The 25629-nt window shown below is 46.7% G+C and overlaps 1 protein-coding gene across 1 annotated transcript in view; it reads left to right on the top strand.

Moving 5' to 3' along the window:
• The first annotated feature begins 311 nt into the window (after positions 1-311).
• The window catches only part of LOC147709948 (uncharacterized), a 111434-nt gene continuing 86116 nt past the window's right edge, over positions 312-25629 (top strand). Inside the window, exon 1 of the mRNA XM_086919907.1 lies at positions 312-1988. Coding sequence (XP_086776033.1) covers positions 342-1685 — 1344 coding nt within the window. The 5' untranslated portion in view covers positions 312-341 and the 3' untranslated portion in view covers positions 1686-1988. The remainder of the gene's footprint in view (positions 1989-25629) is intronic.

The following is a 25629-nucleotide window of genomic DNA, read 5'->3' as shown; positions in this document are numbered from 1 at the left end:
TAGGCAGGGGGCCAGGCGCAGGTTATGTTAGCTGAACCTCTGGGACTCGGATCTCGGCGGGGCGATAGGCTCTCGCGGCAGCACCCCCCCCCCCCTGCCCTCGTCGCCGCCTGTTATTGTGCCCCTGACAGAGCACGCGGCGGGGCTAGCGTCCTTGTTACGTCACTGCGCATGTCAGGGTTCTCGCGCTCCCACTGATTCTCGTCTCCACTCCAGGCCTCTCCCGGGCACGATGCGCGTGCTGTTTCCCGCCCTTTCCGAGCCCTCCCCTGTTCCCTGTCCTCTCTGTCCTGTGCAGATGTCCCATCCTTAGCTCAGGTAGCCTTACTTCCCCCGTCATTATGACCTGTAACTGCTGTCGAGAAAAGGGATGCCCCTGTTATCCATCCCCTAGTATCAGTGACCTCAGCAGAGGCCCCTGTCCCTATCCACGCAGCCCTTTCCATATGGCTTCCCCAGGGGACTGGGATGCCAGCCCTAACAGCATGCTTGAAACCCGTCTCTTCCCCAGTGGAAACTACACAGTTACTGCGTCTCTTTCGGCGCATGATTATTGCCCCTGCCTTGTCTGCACTAGCACCTGCCCACAGACATCCCGCTCATATCTCATGCCCACAGAAGCTCAAGCCAAGCATGCCTCAACGACACGTGTTGCAAATGTGAGAGGCAGAACCACAGGCACCCCAGTCATGTACACCACGGAAGAAAAGGACGAAGTTACTTATCCCACGGATGAACCTGACCCAGTCGCGTACACCAGTGAAGTAGACACCCCGGTCATATACACCAGTGAAGTACACACCCCGGTCATGTACACCCGTGAAGTACCCACAGCGGTCATGTACAACAGTGAAGGACCCACTGCGGTCAAGTACACCAGTGAAGAACACACCCCAGGCATGTACACCACAGAACTCTTTGTCCCTGTCAAATCCAAGAAAGTTTCAGCTGCCTCAATAGAACTTGCACCGGTTAAATCTAGCCAACATGAAACCCAGGCAACCCCATCAGATGAAGAAGAAACACCAGTGAAAATCACCACTGAAGAATCCACCCCAGTCAAATCCACCATAGTTTCAACTGCATCTATAGTACTTTCTTGCCCCATGCGCACCAAACAAACACCTTCCCCAGCCACATCTGATACAGAAGAAAAGGCCTCAGTTAAACCCGCCCCCGCTAAATCCACCAAAGTCTCAACTGCCTCTATAAAATTAGCTCAACGCAAGAACTCCAAACAAAAACCTAACCTGGCCATATCTGACGCAAAAAAAGAGGCCCCAGTGCAACCCACTCCAGTTAATTCCACCAAAGTCTCGAGTGCTGAACCCAAGCATACCAAAATGAAATCTACTCCAGCCACATCTAATGCAGAAGAAGAGGCCCTAGTGCAACCCGCTCCAGTAAAATCCACCAAAGTCACTACTGTTTCTATAGAACTTGCACCAGTCAAACCCACCAACCGAACACCTGACTCTGAGGCAGATGAAAAAAAAACAGTCAAATCTGCCCCAGTCAAATCTACCAAAGTCACAACTACTTCTATAGTACTTGCCCCAGCCAAAAACACCAAAAAGTCACCTAGCCGAGCATCCTCTGCAGCTGGAGCCAAACCTGTTTTAACAGTTCCCGCCCCCAAAAACAAAACAAGGAATGTGCTTTCAAGAAATGCAAAAAAAACATAAGAGTAATCCTTTCACAATTCTGCCTTTTTAAGCAACTGATCCAAGAATAACACTCACCCCAATTTAAACTGCAACAGGACTAACAGTCTCTAGGAAATATGCTATAGGAACACCTGCTGCAAGGTATCAAAAATAATCCAAATAATTTCCCGTTTGAACTGGTGCCACTTTTCTATGATCCTCTGACGCCCACTGTAACGCACTACATGCTTTCTATATGTGATTTACCTGTTTTTGCTGGTCTACACGGTGAAGAATACCCACTCTGCATGATTTGCCCATGGATATCGGTTATTTTGTCAGGTATGTATAAAGACTCCCAACCGTTCTGAGAGAGAACTTGCTAGCATCTTTTTACAATATATCTATTTACTAACATCTATTTAGTAATATAGTGCCTACTCATATCTCAAAGTACATGTAACCCTTTGGGATACGTCATTAAATCTTTGCTGCTGATCGATAAAGTCTAATTTTGGTTTATCTCTCCATATAGTCAAGTCAAGTCAATGAATTTATATAGCGCGCTACATACCCAGAGGGTCTCAAGGCGCTTGAAGAAGGGTGGGGAATTACTTGTCGAATATCCAGGTTTTGAGTTGCTTTCTGAATGCTAGGTGGTTCTGAGTGAGGCGAAGGTGAATGGGAAGTGAGTTCCAGGTTTTAGCCGCCAGGTAGGAGAAGGATCTTCCTCCCATGGTGGTTTTGTTGATGCGAGGTACAGCAGCAAGGGCTTGATTGGAAGAGCGTAGCTGGCGGGGGGGGGGGGGTGTAGAAGGAAAGTCTTGTGTTGAGGCACTCCGGTCCAAGTTCGTAAAGTGCTTTGTGTGCGTGGGTTAGGAGGCGGAATGTTATCCTCTTATTGACGGGGAGCCAGTGGAGGTCTTTCAGGTGACCAGAAATGTGGTCTTTACGCGGGATGTCTAGTATGAGTCTGGCTGATGCGTTGGAGTTTTTTCTGAAGTTTTGCGGTGGTACCGGCGTATAGGGTGTTTCCGTAGTCCAGGCGGCTTGTAACCAGTGCGTGGGTGACCGTTTTTCTAGTTTCGGTGGGGATCCAGCGAAATGTTTTTTTGAGCATGCGAAGAATGTTGAAGCAAGACGATGAAACAGCGTTGACTTGTCTGGTCATCGAGAGTGAGGAGTCCAGGATGACGCCCAGGTTCCGTGCGTGGTCCGTCGGGATGGGTGCTTTTCCAAGGGCCTCTGGCCACCAAGAGTCGTCCCAGGCGGAGGGGGAGGTACCTAAGATAAGGACTTCTGTTTTGTCTGTATTCAGTTTCAGACGGCTGTGCTTCATCCACTCGGCTACTTCTTTCATTCCTTCATGTAGGTTGGTTTTGGCGGTGTTAGGGTCTTTGGTGAGTGAGAGGATCGGTTGAGTGTCATCAGCGTAGGAGATGATGTTGATGTTGTGTTGGCGTGCGATGGCCGCGAGGGGGCTCATGCATACGTTGAAGAGGGTGGGGCTGAGTGAAGATCCTTGTGGCACGCCGCAAATGACTTCAGTGGCTTCTGACTTGAATGGTGGGAGGCGGACTCTCTGAGTTCTTCCGGCAAGGAACGAGGTGATCCATTTCAGTGCTTTTCCTTGGATTCCGATGTTTCTGTGGCGTTGTAACAGGGTGCTATGACAGACTGTGTCGAAGGCTGCGGAGAGGTCGAGGAGGATGAGGGCGACTGTGTCTCCACTGTCCAGTAGAGTTCGAATGTCGTCTGTTGCAGCGATGAGTGCGGTCTCAGTGCTGTGTTTGGCTCGGAAGCCGGACTGTGAGGAGTCGAGGGATTTGTTGGTTTCGAGGAAGGCGGCGAGCTGGTTGTTAACAGCTTTCTCGATGACTTTGGCCGGGAATGGAAGGAGCGAGATGGGGCGGTAGTTTTTGAGTTCGGTGGGGTAAGCTGTGGGTTTTTTCAGAAGGGCTCTGAGTTCGGCGTGTTTCCAGCTTTCCGGGAAGGTGGCGGAGTTGAGGGAGCAGTTGATGACGTCTCGGAGGTGTGGTGCTATGATGGAGTCTGCTTTGTTGAAGATGTGGTGAGGGCATGGGTCTGTGGGGGATCCTGAGTGGATGGAGTTCATCAGGCGATGGTGTCCTCAGTGGAGATTGGGTTCCAGTCATTAAGGATGTTCAAGGGGGGTGAAGGTACAGCAAAAGGTTGTGTGGGTTGGTCTCCGGGTTGGTTGTCGAAGCTGTTGTGGATGTCTGCGATTTTGTCGTGGAAGAACGAAGCTAGGGAGTCGCAAAGGGTTTGAGAGGGAGTGATGTCGTTGGAGTTGGCAGTGGGGTTGGTAAACTCTTTGACGATGTTGAATAATTCCTTGCTGTTGTGGGCGTTGTTGCTAGTCGATCTTTGAATGCGGCTTTCTTTGCAGTCCGGATCAGTTGGTGGTGTATGCGGGTGGCGTTTTTGAAGGCGTCCCTGCATTACATTCTCATTTTCAATATTAGTAGGCATTCATTTCTATGTTTATTCTTAGCCCGCTAGACCTGGATCCGGGATTAATGGACATTTATTATGGCAGTAGGAATACCACGTGTAACGTGGAGGAGGTACCCCCAAAAAAGGAGTCAATCATAGCTGGCACGTAAGCCTTATGCTCTATGTACTCGCATTAGCACATTTCAAAAGAAGGAAAGCGTACAAAGAATCTCAGCACCATTTGGCAAACAGCTTCTAATCTTTGGAGGTTATGCTGCACAATGACACAGCAAGGCCTACCATGGGCTATGATTCCTGGACTCACAAGACACCTGGGAGTTGCGGCAGGCATCTTTAATGCTAAATTAAGTTTCCCTGTGGTTCCCTGCGTCCTTGCAATGCTGCAGGTGGGATTTTACTGAAGGACCGCATTGGGGAACACATGAGGGCAGTCAAATAGGCCAACACCAGGTATCCTATAGCTATGAACTTAGCTGAATGTCCTGCTCAGGATAATCACAACACCTTCACTTTCTACGGTTTTGACATCATACCCAAGGACATTAGAGGTGGAAATAGAGAACTCCCCCTGAGGAGGAGAGAGGAGACTTAGAACATGCGACTCAAAGGTATAGAAAGGGGCCTAAATACTGACCACGAATTACATTACTTTTTGGGGGACTGAGTTTTTGTACCTGGCACAAGGGTTGCTGATACGAGAACCCTTACTCTGCAAGCATTTCGTATCCACAGCATCCCTATGGTCTTCTGTACTTACATGCTTTGACATTTGACACCTACCTGTGTGACCTTAACTGTAACCATGTTATTTACCCTTAAATGCACATTTGGTACTTCTTATATTGCTAGGTTATCAGCCATACCATACTTCGTGGGTATTATGCCATTGATTGCAATCCCACTCAGATACTTTATTATCACTTAAGGACGTTGAACGTTTATCACCACTTTCCTATGCTCCCTGTACTTCTATCCACTATGATTTGTAACTACCAGCTTATATACTTTCTGCTTTATCACAAAAAATGCGAGTGTACTGTTTGACTTTATATCTTTAGGTGCAGTAAACAGGACTGTGTATGTAGTTCCTGTTGACTCATGATTTTTGACATTCAACATTGATTTTCTGTTGTCTTGAATTTGTCTATACATACCGATTTGAACTCTCTGAGCTGTGTAATCTTTCTGAAACTTTTTGAACTGTTTAATCTTTCTCCCTTGACTTCCCCTCAATGTTGCCATGATTATACATAAGCTAGGATAAGGGTCCCAAAATTTGCAATTTTTCATGTGGGCACCCCTCTTTAACTCTACGTAGCACTGAGCTTCAGGTTGTTTGGCCACCATTTTACGTACTGTTAACAACATTCCAAGATGGCCACCACCAGTTCCCCTAGACTGTTCGCTATTAGATATATGCATTAATGTGATTTCTTTTACTCACATGGACAAGAGGGCGGATTTATCCTCACATTGGGTTACATGCCTCTGACTATGAAGAATTAGGGTAGCTAGGACATACCAGCTCAGGCCATATTGTGATTATGAAATATTTGTTTAGTAATTACAGCATGGGTACATGGCAGGTCACGGACTCGTGTACGCCATTGATCTATTTTGTATGTGAGGCAGACCCGGAGTAATATTTAACTTGTATTACACTACAAGACTCACTTTTTCAACACTCAAAGATGGCCGACTTCCTCTCACCCGTTACAACGGGTGGTTCAAGCACAGTCAACACTGGCCGTAGTACTACAACTATGTCCGCGACATCACTACTTACCGCAGGAATCTCAGTGGGTCTCAGAAGATACCCAGTGTTCACGCCATAGGATAAAATTCACACTTATCAGGTAAGGTCTTCTACGTTAATGCTGGGAGCTGTAATTACACACCGTAATTGCATCGGCAGCGGGCTTACCCATATGGAAAAGCAGCTTGAGCGCATTTGCTTTTGTGGCAATAATTTACTTTGCTCTTATTGACGTCTTGGTCCCGATGTTTTACAGGATTGGGGGACCGTAAGCAGTTATTTGACTGCTGGCCCACACAATTCCTATCTCCACTTAGAAGGGTTGCTGCACTGATCCAACTCACCAATAATATCTACAACCAACATCTGGGAATATTACATATGTTGCAAGACCCACAAACGAGGTACGTGGGTTTGATAGACCCCGCTAATTGATAGGCTGTGATACATCCATTCTAAAAAATGGGAGTGGCTTTGTTTGTACAGCTATGCACTTTACTTTGTTTCTAGGAACCTATTGACATTACCTGAAGGGTGCACTGTCACGTGAACAACAAGTGACACATTGGGCACCTGGAACCTAACTCATGATCCCTATGCCTTAGGACGATTTCTACTTTTGAACCCCTTTCGGGACGGAAGTACAACCGGAATTAAGGTTAGTTTCCGTGTAAAACAGAAGTCCTCATCTTAGGTACCTCCCCCTCTGCATGGGACGACTCTTGGTGGCCAGAAGCCCTTGGAAAAGCACCCATCCCGACAGACCACGCACGGAACCTGGGCGTCATCCTGGATTCCTCACTTTCGATGAAAAGACAAGTCAACGCCGTCTCTTCATCCTGCTTCAACATTCTTCGCATGCTCAAAAAAACATTTCGTTGGATCCCCACCGAAACTAGGAAAACGGTCACCCACGCTCTGGTCACGAGCCGACTGGACTATGGAAACACCCTCTACGCCGGTACTACCGCTAAACTCTAGAAAAAACTCCAACGAATCCAAAACGCCTCAGCCAGGCTCATATTAGACATCCCACGTAAAGAACATATCTCTGGTCACCTGAAAAACCTCCACTGGCTTCCCGTCAATAAGAGGATCACTTTCCGGCTCCTAACCCACGCACACAAAGCACTCTACGAAATCGGACCAGAATGCCTCAACACACGACTGTCCTTCTACACCCCCTCCCGCCAGCTACGATCATCCAACCAAGCCCTTGCCACTGTACCTCGCATCAACAAAACCACCATGGGAGGCAGATCCTTCTCCTACCTGGCAGCTAAAACCTGGAACTCACTTCCCACTTACCTTCGCCTTACCCAGAACCACCTAGCATTCAGAAAGCAACTTAAAACGTGGATATTTGACAAGTAATTCCCCACCCCTCCTCAAGCGCCTTGAGACCCTCTGGGTATGTAGCGCGCTATATAAATTCTTGACTTGACTTGACTTGACTAGTTTACACTAAGAACCTGTTGCTAATCACCACTGAGTAATCATTTGCAGTATTCATTTCTCCATGCCCTTATTTCTGGTTATCTCTAGGTTCAGCACCAAGAGAGTATAGGTAAATTCCTTTTTAGGTCTCACCTACGCAGCGCGCATGCGCTGCTTAGGAGAGGACCTTTTGGAATCGATCAGCATTTTGGCCAAAAACCTGCATATTTTGCATGGCTTTCTATTGCAACGCGTGCATGTTTGGCGTTTCCCTTGCGGAAGTGAGCAGCGGCGCCATGTGTTAGCAATTATCGCACTCTCTCCTGCAAGATAAACGCTGTGTGTACCTGCTCTCGCCTGCACTCCCCCCACCCCTCCCACTTCTTTATTATTGTAGGTGGCTACTCCCCTTCCTGTATGCAACGCTCGTTTGGAATCGGATTCCTTGCTCACTCTTGCTCATTAAATTATAGAGCAGCACTTCCCTATGGATCTTATGGTAATGATATTGATAAAGTGTATAGCTCTCAGATAAACTGTATTGTTTCTCTTACAGCTGCACTTACAATTTCTATTACAGAATTCTATGGGATTCATTGTGTCGATCACAGAAGGAAGAAAGACCCAGACAGCACTTGATTAATTGGTTTTGCAGGTGTCCACTCTCCTCTCTGCAGCCGGAACAGAGCCCCCTGGGCTGGAATTCTAATTGAGACTTTTGCAAGCAAAATTGCCAATGCCCTGTTTCAGTGACTTGGCTCTTGCTAAATACATGGCTACGCAGTAGACCGTCAAAATTCATTCGAAAGGTTACATTATTTTTGGTGGTTATTTATAATGACAGCAGATGTAGACTCCCTCCCTCCCCGTTAAACTTCTTTTCCATTTTTTGGCTGCTTTCCGTTCCCCTGTACCATGCCTGACGTACCGTTGGGTGATTATTTGAAGTAGGAGATTGCAATACAGAGTCGTGGTGGCAGTGGGGCCGAAAGACATGTAGGGCAGAGGAGAAGGTCGTCGTACGTCAGGCATTGCTTGGGCATCTTTCTGAGGCAGAGGCCTACTCACCCTAAAGATGTGAGGGCCTGAAATGCGGCCACGTCAGGCCCGGCTCCTCGGCCCAGCATAGGCGCAAGCCTGACAGGAATTCTTGCATCTTCCTTGTAGGCCGGGCCTAGTATGTGGTAGTCTGCCAGACTACAGTGAAAGGCAGTGCAAAGCAAGGGTGGGTTTTCCGAGACTGGGGCAGTGGTTGTTTTTAAGCCCATTAAACCCCCGGGACAGGTCGTGGGTGGTCTAGCGCTGCCAGGGGTTCTGCAGCAGACATGTCGCTAAGCGCTTGAACACCTGGAGGATTCTTGGGAAGCTTGGTTTAAGAAGCGATTTGTTTTCGGGTCCTGCAGAGTTTTCTCAGGAGTGCGGAGAGCGCTCTAGGAAATAGGCCTGCCCTCGACAGTGGGATCATTGTTAGCCAGAAGTCCGTAGTGTAAGAAGACGGCGAGGGAGGTTTTAACACCCGTGCTTCAGCCATAAATAAAAGTGCGAATTTGTTCTGTGATACCTTTTCTTTCGGGACCACCCAGCCTGCACAGTAATATGCGTGTCTATTCCTGAAAGGAATCCAGAAATGGCAGCGTTGTGTTTCTTATTGTGGTCATATCTCACCCAAGTGGTTTGAAATGATACAATCATTGTATGCCTCCCCTGACACTTCTCTGGCTTCCAGGAAAGGGAAAAGTGAATATCCATTCCCTCAGTCACCTCCACAAAGCGTTAAATGGATCATTGCTTGACTACGATTTTCATCCCATATTTTCCACACTCTGTAGCAGATCAGTTGCAATAAAGCTGGTATTGGGACTCTCAGTATGCCAGGGTCCTACCTCTCGGATTCACTGCCATGGACCCACGGCTTGAACCTGCTTTTCTTATGGTGGGTAGAACGCTAAAAACCCATTTACTGAACAGATCGAGTTAGCCAGACGGACGGACTTTTCCGTTTCAATTTTTCAGAATTTCCACATTGATTGTGAGAGGGCATAATTGATGGAAGACTGCAATATGTATACCCACATATACAATTGGTGAGTGCTGCCAAGTTAGTTTAATGGGGAGACTAATTATGATTGGACACTCCCAAAAAACGTTTTTAATAATTTAAAACACTAATACTTTGCAAATGATATTAATTTGCAGATCGTTGAGAGTGATGCACAACGATCGTGGTGTTCAGAGAGAACAGTCACCACCCAATTAGGAATATCTTCGAATATGGCCACATGATACACAGAATAGGTGAGTGTAAAACATCAGTGAGGCCTGATCCGATTTGCCATATGGCCAATATTGAGTAATTAGTCCACTAATACTCATTGTTTGATTATTCAGATTCAAGATTGATGAAGACACCTGCATAAAATAGAATATAAGGATGTCTGCTCGGTGAAGACCCGGTAATAAGTTGTAACAACGTCTTCTATTAATAATTTCTCGTGCAAAACCCAAACCTGATGGTTTTATCCTCTTTTAAACCAACAGGCGCAATAATCTTTTCCCATTTCCCGTCCTGAAGAAGACCCGCCAGTGACCCACAAATTAAGGGGTCCACAGGGTCGAAACGTCGACATAACCATCAAAGGACCAATTTACCGAGTCCAACGCATCATGGCTAATTGAAATAGCTTGTTGGTCCCGAGTATTAACGAGATAGAAACTGGCCTTTTATAAACCTCTCCCCCCTTCCTCATAATCACTTATTCGCTTGTATATAGATTTTCACGTATATATGTCACAATGTCACGATATTTCACACTCAGTCACTTCTCACACTGATTTGAATTGTTGCGCCGCAATTTGTATTTTGTGAAAAAGTAAAAAATTGCTTTTTATGTTCTTACGGAAGGTGTCAGTTGACAACTAAAAAGAAAAAGAAAAAATAACTGTTTAATTAAAATATACTCTGACCCTTCTTTTTGTGTTTGGTTTTGCACCTCAAAGATGACTAATGTAGCATATTTTTGAATGCTGAAGGTATGCATATGATTCAAAGCAATTGGTTAGATACCCGAAAGAACCACTGATGATTATACATAAGCTAGGATAAGGGTCCCAAAATTTGCAATTTTTCATGTGGGCACCCCTCTTTAACTCTACGTAGCACTGAGCTTCAGGTTGTTTGGCCACCATTTTACGTACTGTTAACAACATTCCAAGATGGCCACCACCAGTTCCCCTAGACTGTTCGCTATTAGATATATGCATTAATGTGATTTCTTTTACTCACATGGACAAGAGGGCGGATTTATCCTTACATTGGGTTACATGCCTCTGACTATGAAGAATTACGGTAGCTAGGACATACCAGCTCAGGCCATATTGTGATTATGAAATATTTGTTTAGTAATTACAGCATGGGTACATGGCAGGTCACGGACTCGTGTACGCCATTGATCTATTTTGTATGTGAGGCAGACCCGGAGTAATATTTAACTTGTATTACACTACAAGACTCACTTTTTCAACACTCAAAGATGGCCGACTTCCTCTCATCCGTTACAACGGGTGGTTCAAGCACAGTCAACACTGGCCGTAGTACTACAACTATGTCCGCGACATCACTACTTACCGCAGGAATCTCAGTGGGTCTCAGAAGATACCCAGTGTTCACGCCATAGGATAAAATTCACACTTATCAGGTAAGGTCTTCTACGTTAATGCTGGGAGCTGTAATTACACACCGTAATTGCATCGGCAGCGGGCTTACCCATATGGAAAAGCAGCTTGAGCGCATTTGCTTTTGTGGCAATAATTTACTTTGCTCTTATTGACGTCTTGGTCCCGATGTTTTACAGGATTGGGGGACCGTAAGCAGTTATTTGACTGCTGGCCCACACAATTCCTATCTCCACTTAGAAGGGTTGCTGCACTGATCCAACTCACCAATAATATCTACAACCAACATCTGGGACTATTACATATGTTGCAAGACCCACAAACGAGGTACGTGGGTTTGATAGACCCCGCTAATTGATAGGCTGTGATACATCCATTCTAAAAAATGGGAGTGGCTTTGTTTGTACAGCTATGCACTTTACTTTGTTTCTAGGAACCTATTGACATTACCTGAATGGTGCACTGTCACGTGAACAACAAGTGACACATTGGGCACCTGGAACCTAACTCATGATCCCTATGCCTTAGGACGATTTCTACTTTTGAACCCCTTTCGGGACGGAAGTACAACCGGAATTAAGGTTGGTTTCCGTGTAGTTTACACTAAGAACCTGTTGCTAATCACCACTGAGTAATCATTTGCAGTATTCATTTCTCCATGCCCTTATTTCTGGTTATCTCTAGGTTCAGCACCAAGAGAGTATAGTTAAATTCCTTTTTAGGTCTCACCTACGCAGCGCGCATGCGCTGCATAGGAGGGGACCTTTTGGAATCGATCAGCATTTTGGCCAAAAACCTGCATATTTTGCATGGCTTTCTATTGCAACGCGTGCATGTTTGGCGTTTCCCTTGCGGAAGTGAGCAGCGGCGCCATGTGTTAGCAATTATCGCACTCTCTCCTGCAAGATAAACGCTGTGTGTACCTGCTCTTGCCTGCACTCCCCCCACCCCTCCCACTTGTTTATTATTGTAGGTGGCTACTCCCCTTCCTGTATGCAACGCTCGTTTGGAATCGGATTCCTTGCTCACTCTTGCTCATTAAACTATAGAGCAGCACTTCCCTATGGATCTTATGGTAATGATATTGATAAAGTGTATAGCTCTCAGATAAACTGTATTGTTTCTCTTACAGCTGCACTTACAATTTCTATTACAGAATTCTATGGGATTCATTGTGTCGATCACAGAAGGAAGAAAGACCCAGACAGCACTTGATTAATTGGTTTTGCAGGTGTCCACTCTCCTCTCTGCAGCCGGAACAGAGCCCCCTGGGCTGGAATTCTAATTGAGACTTTTGCAAGCAAAATTGCCAATGCCCTGTTTCAGTGACTTGGCTCTTGCTAAATACATGGCTACGCAGTAGACCGTCAAAATTCATTCGAAAGGTTACATTATTTTTGGTGGTTATTTATAATGACAGCAGATGTAGACTCCCTCCCTCCCCGTTAAACTTCTTTTCCATTTTTTGGCTGCTTTCCGTTCCCCTGTACCATGCCTGACGTACCGTTGGGTGATTATTTGAAGTAGGAGATTGCAATACAGAGTCGTGGTGGCAGTGGGGCCGAAAGACATGTAGGGCAGAGGAGAAGGTCGTCGTACGTCAGGCATTGCTTGGGCATCTTTCTGAGGCAGAGGCCTACTCACCCTAAAGATGTGAGGGCCTGAAATGCGGCCACGTCAGGCCTGGCTCCTCGGCCCAGCATAGGCGCAAGCCTGACAGGAATTCTTGCATCTTCCTTGTAGGCCGGGCCTAGTATGTGGTAGTCTGCCAGACTACAGTGAAAGGCAGTGCAAAGCAAGGGGGGGTTTTCCGAGACTGGGGCAGTGGTTGTTTTTAAGCCCATTAAACCCCCGGGACAAGTCGTGGGTGGTCTAGCGCTGGCCGGGATTCTGCAGCAGACATGTCGCTAAGCGCTTGAACACCTGGAGGATTCTTGGGAAGCTCGGTTTAAGAAGCGATTTGTTTTCGGGTCCTGCAGAGTTTTCTCAGGAGTGCGGAGAGCCCTCTAGGAAATAGGCCTGCCCTCGACAGTGGGATCATTGTTAGCCAGAAGTCCGTAGTGTAAGAAGACGGCGAGGGAGGTTGTAACACCTGTGCTTCAGCCATAAATAAAAGTACGAATTTGTTCTGTGATACTTTTTCTTTCGGGACCACCCAGCCTGCACAGTAATATGCGTGTCTATTCCTGAAAGGAATCCAGAAATGGCAGCGTTGTGTTTCTTATTGTGGTCATATCTCACCCAAGTGGTTTGAAATGATACAATCATTGTATGCCTCCCCTGACACTTCTCTGGCTTCCAGGAAAGGGAAAAGTGAATATCCATTCCCTCAGTCACCTCCACAAAGCGTTAAATGGATCATTGCTTGACTACGATTTTCATCCCATATTTTCCACACTCTGTAGCAGATCAGTTGCAATAAAGCTGGTATTGGGACTCTCAGTATGCCAGGGTCCTACCTCTCGGATTCACTGCCATGGACCCACGGCTTGAACCTGCTTTTCTTAAGGTGGGTAGAACGCTAAAAACCCATTTACTGAACAGATCGAGTTAGCCAGACCCTTTTTAATTGCTTGCCTTGTACCTGGGCTGTAGGATAGATGCCTAAAACAAGCTGCTGTCTACACCTCAAGTCGCACAACTCTTCTAGAAGGCTTAATCATCAATGTTGGCATTTGAGAATAATGGATTCTGTCAGGTAATTATATTCCACTGGTGAGTGCCTACTGTCAGTCTTGAAGTGATCCTTCTGCGATCTGTGTATTGGACTCTCTGTGTTTCGAGACTGCCATATGGGGGGGTGGTTTGTGGTGCATTACAAAAAAAAAACCCAAACAAGAAAATAATGTTGAAGTGTTTTGGAAAGCAATCATACTACTAATGACATGAGGTGGACGGTAATCGAGGAAGTGAAGGGCACAACCAACATCACCAGTAGACTTTTTGAAAAAGAGCAACGTTGGGTGTATCGTTTAGGCACCAACGTTAATGGGCTCAACGATGATATTCCGTGGAGCTCAGTGTTATCCTAAATCTAGTTTCTCTGAAACACAGTCCCATCTTAAATTGTATCATTCTGCCTGTTTGTAAACAGTCAACCCCCCCCCCCCCCCTTCTCTCTGTAATCTACACAGATTAATCTTCATCTTTAATGCATGCTCTTAAGTACAGCCTATTGCCTTTGATGTAGATCATTTTTTCATTAATTATCATTAATACTGAGATAATGATAAGCAGCACAAGCGTAAATTCTACCACTATCCTTTTATCAGCACTAGCGCTACTGCGCTACTCGCCCTTAATAGCTTAGACGACTTCTAAGCCTCTTTTTTCAACAGCAAAAGTGGGCGTGGTCGTCCCCAGCCGACATCCAAGCCTCACACTGATCCAGGCGAGGCCCCCGAGGAGGGCGTATGCGTTCCAAGCCTCGTTTTCGGCCAGACACGCCCACCCGGAAACAGGTCGCACCCGCGACCGCTCTGGTTAAAAACAAGGTTACCGGCCCCGTCTATCTATCCTCGGGGTCCGGATTTGAGGCCACAAACAGGTTTAACAGTGGGTCGAGAGCGCTGAGGGCGTGAGTAACTACGATACCTGATCCGCTGCTGCTTCTGCCAACTGAGCTAAGTAACCGCTTATGTACATGCCTTGCAAATGTACCATTTCTCTCTGCTTTTAGGATGTGCCAGGTCGCTCCGATCCCCTCCCGAGACCCATGGTGCTAGTAGCGCCCCTTTTGAAAGTGAGAACTGAACCTTCTATTACTTACTTGAAGGGGCACAGACCTTTTAGGTCCATTGATCCCTTCATAAGGAGTACACGCAATCGCGTTTTTAATCCCCCATTTTAATCGTTTGTCTTGTAAATAGCACACCTCTAGCACATCACTTCCCAGAGATATTTGCTATCATCCTCTAGGGGCTATTTGGATGGTGCATAAAATCTATGGTTACTTTGGGAAAACCACTTGAGCCACACATCATGGAGCACTATGATCATTCAGGAAGGCTCATATTAACAATGTTCATGTTTGTCTTCTGTTTGTCTATGTGTTTTTTTCACTTTACAGGTGCAGTGACACTCCAAATTTACGGAGTATTTTTTGGAATTGAGTAATTCACTCTTCCATTATTTTTATGCACTTTTTTCACTTCTTGTTTTTCACTTTCACGTCCCCAGGTTAGGGTGGGTGATTAGAGAGCCCATACCGCCGGGGTGTAGTCCTGAAGAATGCCACGGTAATATACCACCCTTATGGCTGAAACATGTTGACTAAAAAATTGAGTATATTCTGTATTTTACCAACCTTAAACCTTGGCATGTAAATACAGACACATAATACTCCTTACTTTGTGCCTCAGGGATCATTTATTAAATATATTTTTTTCGATACCCTTTTTCAGGCACTTTTAAACCTTTCACTGTAAACAAGAGCACGCCCTCCAAACACAAAACCTGCTCCGCAGTCTTTCTGGCGTCGTAGCACACCACAGAGGCATTCGGCCTCTGTCGGTGGGGCCCGATGATGAAGCATGACACTGACTAGGTCAGTGTGTGAGGGCTTTCTTTATCACCCAAATCGGTTGTGGTAGTCGAATCTTGTGTTAACTCCATGAACTGTGGTCTGTAAAGTTTGCGTTTAGATTGATCAATAGCCTGATCTGACCTCTCTTTTCTTGTTTTTGCATAATTAACCGGGGACTAAGAGAGTGTCCTCATTCTCCCTACCTCTCCTTTTGTTGTTGAGTGTTTTGTTATCCAGCAGCAGTAAAAATGCATTTACTCAAATGTCCATTGACACAAGTCTCCGGGTTGGTTGTCGAAGCTGTTGTGGATGTCTGCGATTTTGTCGTGGAAGAACGAAGCTAGGGAGTCGCAAAGGGTTTGAGAGGGAGTGATGTCGTTGGAGTTGGCAGTGGGGTTGGTAAACTCTTTGACGATGTTGAATAATTCCTTGCTGTTGTGGGCGTTGTTGTCTAGTCGATCTTTGAATGCGGCTTTCTTTGCAGTCCGGATCAGTTGGTGGTGTATGCGGGTGGCGTTTTTGAAGGCGTCCCTGGTATTGCCTCATGCATTACATTCTCATTTTCAATATTAGTAGGCATTCATTTCTATGTTTATTCTTAGCCCGCTAGACCTGGATCCGGGATTAATGGACATTTATTATGGCAGTAGGAATACCACGTGTAACGTGGAGGAGGTACCCCCAAAAAAGGAGTCAATCATAGCTGGCACGTAAGCCTTATGCTCTATGTACTCGCATAAGCACATTTCAAAAGAAGGAAAGCGTACAAAGAATCTCAGCACCATTTGGCAAACAGCTTCTAATCTTTGGAGGTTATGCTGCACAATGACACAGCAAGGCCTACCATGGGCTATGATTCCTGGACTCACAAGACACCTGGGAGTTGCGGCAGGCATCTTTAATGCTAAATTAAGTTTCCCTGTGGTTCCCTGCGTCCTTGCAATGCTGCAGGTGGGATTTTACTGAAGGACCGCATTGGGGAACACATGAGGGCAGTCAAATAGGCCAACACAAGGTATCCTATAGCTATGAACTTAGCTGAATGTCCTGCTCAGGATAATCACAACACCTTCACTTTCTACGGTTTTGACATCATACCCAAGGACATTAGAGGTGGAAATAGAGAACTCCCCCTGAGGAGGAGAGAGGAGACTTAGAACATGCGACTCAAAGGTATAGAAAGGGGCCTAAATACTGACCACGAATTACATTACTTTTTGGGGGACTGAGTTTTTGTACCTGGCACAAGGGTTGCTGATACGAGAACCCTTACTCTGCAAGCATTTCGTATCCACAGCATCCCTATGGTCTTCTGTACTTACATGCTTTGACATTTGACACCTACCTGTGTGACCTTAACTGTAACCATGTTATTTACCCTTAAATGCACATTTGGTACTTCTTATATTGCTAGGTTATCAGCCATACCATACTTTGTGGGTATTATGCCATTGATTGCAATCCCACTCAGATACTTTATTATCACTTAAGGACGTTGAACGTTTATCACCACTTTCCTATGCTCCCTGTACTTCTATCCACTATGATTTGTAACTACCAGCTTATATACTTTCTGCTTTATCACAAAAAATGCGAGTGTACTGTTTGACTTTATATCTTTAGGTGCAGTAAACAGGACTGTGTATGTAGTTCCTGTTGACTCATGATTTTTGACATTCAACATTGATTTTCTGTCGTCTTGAATTTGTCTATACATACCGATTTGAACTCTCTGAGCTGTGTAATCTTTCTGAAACTTTTTGAACTGTTTAATCTTTCTCCCTTGACTTCCCCTCAATGATGCCATGATTATACATAAGCTAGGATAAGGGTCCCAAAATTTGCAATTTTTCATGTGGGCACCCCTCTTTAACTCTACGTAGCACTGAGCTTCAGGTTGTTTGGCCACCATTTTACGTACTGTTAACAACATTCCAAGATGGCCACCACCAGTTCCCCTAGACTGTTCGCTATTAGATATATGCATTAATGTGATTTCTTTTACTCACATGGACAAGAGGGCGGATTTATCCTCACATTGGGTTACATGCCTCTGACTATGAAGAATTACGGTAGCTAGGACATACCAGCTCAGGCCATATTGTGATTATGAAATATTTGTTTAGTAATTACAGCATGGGTACATGGCAGGTCACAGACTCGTGTACGCCATTGATCTATTTTGTATGTGAGGCAGACCCGGAGTAATATTTAACTTGTATTACACTACAAGACTCACTTTTTCAACACTCAAAGATGGCCGACTTCCTCTCACCCGTTACAACGGGTGGTTCAAGCACAGTCAACACTGGCCGTAGTACTACAACTATGTCCGCGACATCACTACTTAACGCAGGAATCTCAGTGGGTCTCAGAAGATACCCAGTGTTCACGCCATAGGATAAAATTCACACTTAGCAGGTAAGGTCTTCTACGTTAATGCTGGGAGCTGTAATTACACACCGTAATTGCATCGGCAGCGGGCTTACCCATATGGAAAAGCAGCTTGAGCGCATTTGCTTTTGTGGCAATAATTTACTTTGCTCTTATTGACGTCTTGGTCCCGATGTTTTACAGGATTGGGGGACCGTAAGCAGTTATTTGACTGCTGGCCCACACAATTCCTATCTCCACTTAGAAGGGTTGCTGCACTGATCCAACTCACCAATAATATCTACAACCAACATCTGGGACTATTACATATGTTGCAAGACCCACAAACGAGGTACGTGGGTTTGATAGACCCCGCTAATTGATAGGCTGTGATACATCCATTCTAAAAAATGGGAGTGGCTTTGTTTGTACAGCTATGCACTTTACTTTGTTTCTAGGAACCTATTGACATTACCTGAAGGGTGCACTGTCACGTGAACAACAAGTGACACATTGGGCACCTGGAACCTAACTCATGATCCCTATGCCTTAGGACGATTTCTACTTTTGAACCCCTTTCGGGACGGAAGTACAACCGGAATTAAGGTTGGTTTCCGTGTGGTTTACACTAAGAACCTGTTGCTAATCACCACTGAGTAATCATTTGCAGTATTCATTTCTCCATGCCCTTATTTCTGGTTATCTCTAGGTTCAGCACCAAGAGAGTATAGGTAAATTCCTTTTTAGGTCTCACCTACGCAGCGCGCATGCGCTGCATAGGAGGGGACCTTTTGGAATCGATCAGCATTTTGGCCAAAAACCTGCATATTTTGCATGGCTTTCTATTGCAACGCGTGCATGTTTGGCGTTTCCCTTGCGGAAGTGAGCAGCGCCGCCATGTGTTAGCAATTATCGCACTCTCTCCTGCAAGATAAACGCTGTGTGTACCTGCTCTCGCCTGCACTCCCCCCACCCCTCCCACTTGTTTATTATTGTAGGTGGCTACTCCCCTTCCTGTATGCAACGCTCGTTTGGAATCGGATTCCTTGCTCACTCTTGCTCATTAAACTATAGAGCAGCACTTCCCTATGGATCTTATGGTAATGATATTGATAAAGTGTATAGCTCTCAGATAAACTGTATTGTTTCTCTTACAGCTGCACTTACAATTTCTATTACAGAATTCTATGGGATTCATTGTGTCGATCACAGAAGGAAGAAAGACCCAGACAGCACTTGATTAATTGGTTTTGCAGGTGTCCACTCTCCTCTCTGCAGCCGGAACAGAGCCCCCTGGGCTGGAATTCTAATTGAGACTTTTGCAAGCAAAATTGCCAATGCCCTGTTTCAGTGACTTGGCTCTTGCTAAATACATGGCTACGCAGTAGACCGTCAAAATTCATTCGAAAGGTTACATTATTTTTGGTGGTTATTTATAATGACAGCAGATGTAGACTCCCTCCCTCCCCGTTAAACTTCTTTTCCATTTTTTGGCTGCTTTCCGTTCCCCTGTACCATGCCTGACGTACCGTTGGGTGATTATTTGAAGTAGGAGATTGCAATACAGAGTCGTGGTGGCAGTGGGGCCGAAAGACATGTAGGGCAGAGGAGAAGGTCGTCGTACGTCAGGCATTGCTTGGGCATCTTTCTGAGGCAGAGGCCTACTCACCCTAAAGATGTGAGGGCCTGAAATGCGGCCACGTCAGGCCCGGCTCCTCGGCCCAGCATAGGCGCAAGCCTGACAGGAATTCTTGCATCTTCCTTGTAGGCCGGGCCTAGTATGTGGTAGTCTGCCAGATTACAGTGAAAGGCAGTGCAAAGCAAGGGGGGATTTTCCGAGACTGGGGCAGTGGTTGTTTTTAAGCCCATTAATCCCCCGGGACAGGTCGTGGGGGGTCTAGCGCTGCCCGGGATTCTGCAGCAGACATGTCGCTAAGTGCTTGAACACCTGGAGGATTCTTGGGAAGCTCGGTTTAAGAAGCGATTTGTTTTCGGGTCCTGCAGAGTTTTCTCAGGAGTGCGGAGAGCGCTCTAGGAAATAGGCCTGCCCTCGACAGTGGGATCATTGTTAGCCAGAAGTCCGTAGTGTAAGAAGACGGCGAGGGAGGTTGTAACACCCGTGCTTCAGCCATAAATAAAAGTGCGAATTTGTTCTGTGATACCTTTTCTTTCGGGACCACCCAGCCTGCACAGTAATATGCGTGTCTATTCCTGAAAGGAATCCAGAAATGGCAGCGTTGTGTTTCTTATTGTGGTCATATCTCACCCAAGTGGTTTGAAATGATACAACCATTGTATGCCTCCCCTGACACTTCTCTGGCTTCCAGGAAAGGGAAAAGTGAATATCCATTCCCTCAGTCACCTCCACAAAGCGTTAAATGGATCATTGCTTGACTACGATTTTCATCCCATATTTTCCACACTCTGTAGCAGATCAGTTGCAATAAAGCTGGTATTGGGACTCTCAGTATGCCAGGGTCCTACCTCTCGGATTCACTGCCATGGACCCACGGCTTGAACCTGCTTTTCTTAAGGTGGGTAGAACGCTAAAAACCCATTTACTGAACAGATCGAGTTAGCCAGACCCTTTTTAATTGCTTGCCTTGTACCTGGGCTGTAGGATAGATGCCTAAAACAAGCTGCTGTCTACACCTCAAGTCGCACAACTCTTCTAGAAAGCTTAATCATCAATGTTGGCATTTGAGAATAATGGATTCTGTCAGGTAATTATATTCCACTGGTGAGTGCCTACTGTCAGTCTTGAAGTGATCCTTCTGCGATCTGTGTATTGGACTCTCTGTGTTTCGAGACTGCCATATGGGGGGTGGTTTGTGGTGCTTTACAAAAAAAAACCCAAACAAGAAAATAATGTTGAAGTGTTTTGTTATCCAGCAGCAGTAAAAATGCATTTACTCAAATGTCCATTGACACAAGATCTACCCTTTCTAAACTGAATTTGTTTGAAAGATATTCTGAAGATTGTGATCTCTGAAATGTGATCATTTTGTGGCCCTTGGCAATGCTTCGATCTACTCTCTTTGAGAAGGAAAAGTAGAAATGATCCCTCCATCTCTTGCCTTTCAGAGTGGTATTTCAGCATCCTTGAGTCCGGCTCCAAAAGGCTGCTGTTACTGAGGAGAGAACTGTGTGGAGAGCCCACGCCTGATTGTTGGAGTAATTCTAGTGTCTCCAGCAGCTTGTGGGGCAAGTTATGTCTTCCTGAAGGCCAGGGTTGTAGTCACTGGCAAGTGATACATTTGACACACTTTTCTCGGTCATCAACTTAATACCAGTATGGTACAAGTAGCCTTTTCTTGCCCACATGACCATGCCAGCTTTCTCGCATTTAGCACAGTTGACTTTCTTTGGCTGCGGCAATCTTGTGGTATTTCCTATGCCATACCATCCGATCGCTCTCGCGTGCCTCAGCTACTCATGTTCTTTGAACTCCACTAGTTTTCCAGTATTTCTTTTCCAACTTGATAGGGAAGGTGACACAGTGAGAAAGTCCTGCTTCCGTTAAAGACCTTATACATTTCATCATTCAGAACAATGCATGCTTATACTTCACATTAGGAAAAAAAGTCAGTCTTCAAACGAGTGCCGTAATGTTGATGCGGCAAGGTTTTGTTTCTGTTGGCTTCTTTGATGCTTTTGTGCGAACACCGTGAGGTCACTACCGCCCAACAGGCTTTCTCAGTCATTGTGTTGTACCATGTTATAAACTCTAATACGCAGGTACAAAGAGAACAAGCATTTGTAATACAATAGGTCTCGCATTTGCCAGAGTTTAAGCTATTGGCATTGTAATGACAATGCCTTTTATTTATTTGTTTACAAAACCCACACATAAATTTTTTTTTTTTTTTTGGTGTTCAAATCTGCTTTATTGATAAAAGTACAGTAGGATACACAGCTTGAGGCGCCCACAACCCGGAGGCCGGCAGCAATAGAGGAGTAACATTACACAGCCTTGTAGCCGGCATCCCGGGGGCCCGGCGGCACATTACAGAGATAAATAGCGTCTCAGCAGCGTCCGGTGAAGCAGGCCAAGGAAGGATGTGCCGCAGTCGAACAGGTTTTTTGTGAGAGAGAGAAGAGTCCCACTCTTTTTTTGTAACATGGAAAACAAGAACCAAAAAGAAAAAAAAAACATCCCAACGAGGTTACATTTAAGCGGTAGTGCATGACTGTGCGACAATAATGTATGGTAGTGGTGTAGTGTGGCGGCTCTGCCAGGTGCCATTGCGTGGGGAGGTGAATGTCCCAGGCCCAAATTCCTAGTATAGCGGCAGTTCGTGGGGTGACAGTGCAGAGTCTACAGGGGTATGCAGGATAATACTCCCCGGAGGGGGGGGGGGGGGGCCTCGTCTACATGGCTGGGAGGGAGTATAGGCATAGGAAGGGGCGAGGGGGCAGCACCGTGGAGACAGGGGCCACACGCTCTACGAGGAGACAGCAGGGGCATAGAGGTAGTCAAGTGGAGGAAGGCAGCACGCTTCCTCCATAGCCAAGAATCAAAATGTAGTGAAGAGTGTTATTGTGATTGGGAAATGGTAGGCTCATCGTCCGATTGCGCATCATCGCCTGAGCGTTTAAGCAAGTAGTGTACCAGTGGATCCCAAATGTCCCTAGGTCTACTTGTGAGAGGCAATAATTCAGAAAAAGTGGTATGTTGACCCTGGCAATATGTTAGGTCAGTTAGCCAATCTTTGAACTTGGGCGCTCTGCCTCTGCTCCAACGGCAAGCGACACGTCGCTTGGCCAAGAGGAATGTTATGTCGGCGAATTTTCTGCATCCCTTAGATAAGTGCTTTGTATATCCAAGGATGGCTACCAGAGGGTCCGCAGGAATCTCCTCATCCACCATCTCCGCAACAGCCTCAATGACCTGTCGCCAGTAGTCAGCAATCTGGGGGCAGGACCATGCCAAGTGGAGAAAGTCAGCATGCTCCGTTCGACATCGTTCACAGCGGTCACTATCGGCCAGCCCGAATCTGTATTTCCGGACCGGTGTGTAATAAATCCTCTGCAGGTATTTAAAATGTATAATTTTCAACCTGCAACTGGCAGAAATGCGGGAAGTCAATGTACAGCAGTACTTCCATTGGTCGTCCGAGACCTCAGTGTCGAGTTCCGCTGACCAGTGCAATCGGGCGGCAGAGACCGGTAAAGGAGCAGCTCCGCGATATTGGCGGTAGAGCCCAGAGACCAAATGGGCCCCATCTTGTGACTCCAAAAGGTGGGGTAGCGGTGGTAAGGTCGCAGGTTCAGCAGGGTAATCGGGAAGGATGTCCCGCATCCCAGCGCGCAGACGAATATAGTAAAAGAGTTCAAGGGGCGTGTGTGCTTGCATTTTGAAAAAAAGATCCGCCGGTTTGAAAAGTCCGCTGTGAAACAGATCTCCCCAGCAGGTGATATGGAGTTTGTCTCAGAGCTGCCGGAACCCCAGTTCCGATAACAAGGCAAGCTTTGGGTGATAGGCAAGAGGAAGTTTAGGGGAGTAGGGCAGCGTGCAGAGCAGCCGCCGAGCGATGCGTCGCCACGCATCTAGCGTGCAGGAGACCGAGGTATTCGAAGTAGAGATGGAAGTCTCGGGACAGTGTATCAGGCCGTTCAACGGAAGTGGGTGTGCTATCCAATCTTCCACTGCTATGTGTGGCATGAAGGGAGTAGGAGCCATCCAGTGGTAGGCAAAATGCGCTTGTGCGCACAGGTAGTATGCTTCGAAATCAGGGATGTCGAAGCCGCCTTGGTCATAGGGAAGGGTCAATGTGGACCATTTTAGTCGGGGAGATTTGCCACCCCAAAAGAGTCTGCGCAGTTCCGCGCGGAGTGTCTTGAAAAAAAAGGCGCCAGGGTAGTAGGGGATATTGAGGAAAAAGTACAGGAAGCGGGGCAATATTACCATTTTTATGAGGGAGGCCCTGCCAGCCATGGAGAGTGGCAACGTGATCCACCTGTCGACGGAGGCAGCCAGTTTGGTTATGGCTACTCCATAATTGGAGCGGAGTGTCTCATCTTTATCTCGTGCCACACGGATCCCCAAGTAGCGAAGATCATCTCGGCACCACACCAACGGGTAATCTAGTGGGAAGTCGCGTACCGCATCCGTAAGGGGAAAAAATTGTGATTTAGACCAGTTGATGTGAACACCTGACAGTCCTCCGAAAAGGACAAACTCACGAAGTAGGGGGTTAAGGTGTAGATCCGGGAACTTGACATATAGTGTGATGTCATCCGCATAGAGGGACACATCGATTTGCCGCTGCAGGCATTGTATCGCTCCCTCTCGGTGTAACTGGCGCAAGCGGCATGCTAGTGGTTCAACCGCAATAGCAAATAATAGAGGCGAGAGCGGGCATCCCTGGCGGGTGCCTCTCGTGAGGCTGATGGGTGACGACAGTTTCCCATTTATCAGTACTCTCGCCGTGGGATCCGTGTAGAGGAGGCGCACCCAGGCTAAGAACAGTTTAGGGAAACCCATGCGGGCCAGGACCGAGAAGAGGTAGGGCCATTCGACAGAGTTGAACGCCTTGGTAGCGTCCAGGAAAACAGCCGCCACTGGGACATCAGGATGGACCGAGCGAAGCAGGGAGAAAAGGGTGCGGAGATTATGGGAAGTGGACCTACCCGCCACAAAGCCAGATTGGTCGGGCAGGACAATTCTAGTCATGAGCAGGGAGAGTCTCGTGGCGAGAACCTTGGCAAGGATCTTCACATCACAGTTTAGAAGGGAGAGTGGACGGTAAGAGTCACAGGAGGTAGGGTCCTTACCAGGTTTCAGGAGAGAGGTGATAACCACCTCGCGCATAGAGCGGGGTAACACCCCATCAGCTAACGATTCGGTGAAGACTTCGCTAAGCACGGGTGCCATAATATCAATATAAGCCTTGTAGAACTCGGCTGGGATGCCATCGAGCCCCGGGGCCTTTCCATTTTGGAGGGACATAATGGCCTCGCGAACCTCCTCGAGCTCGAAAGGCGCTGCAAGGAACTCTCTATCGCCATCGCTGAGCCAGCATAGCGCTACGTCGTTCATATAGTCAGCGTATGGAGCATCCGCCTCTGCCTTGGATGTGTATAGTGTTGAGTAGTGCGTCGTGAATGCAGCGAGTATCTCATCCGATTCTCTAGTGACAGCGCCAGTCTCATCAGTGAGCTCTAATATGGTGTTGTGTTCTCGTGGTGTACGCGTGAGTGAGGCCAGTACTTTACCAGGCCTATCCCCTTCACAGTAATTCCGGGCCACCCAGTGTTTGCCCCGGTGTTTCGCCTCCCTGGCAGCCTCCTCCTCATTTTTTTTTTTTTTTTTTTTTTAAGACCAACGGTCCCAAACTTTATTTAGTTTCACAGATAAGTCAGTAGTTATTCATACAGTGTCATAACAATGCATTATTGTATACAGCAAATAGTACATGGTGACATTTCGGTTATACATGAGTGAAAATAAACATTGGCTGATGGAAGTGCATTAGTCCATAAGTGACGGTACCAGGAAATGTCTCATGACGCAGTGCTCGCGGGTCGTTGCACTGCAGAAGGACCAGCGTGGTTTCGGGGGTCAATAGTTATTGTCCGGAGTTGAGTTCCCTGATCAGCACTGTAGCGGGTAGAGGCGGTGCCATACCCTCTGCTGTTGTATGGGTCGCCAGGTGCCCGTTCCCTGACCGCGGATACACCCAGCCTGCTGTATGCAAGACGCGGACAGGGAAGGGGGGGGCCCAGCAGTATCATGAGTA

The sequence above is a fragment of the Lissotriton vulgaris genome, chromosome 5 (genome assembly GCF_964263255.1).
Source record: "Lissotriton vulgaris chromosome 5, aLisVul1.2, whole genome shotgun sequence".
In the NCBI taxonomy this organism is placed as follows: domain Eukaryota; kingdom Metazoa; phylum Chordata; class Amphibia; order Caudata; family Salamandridae; genus Lissotriton; species Lissotriton vulgaris.
Note: the sequence above shows the minus strand (reverse complement) of the source record. Positions and strands in the feature narration are given on the sequence as shown.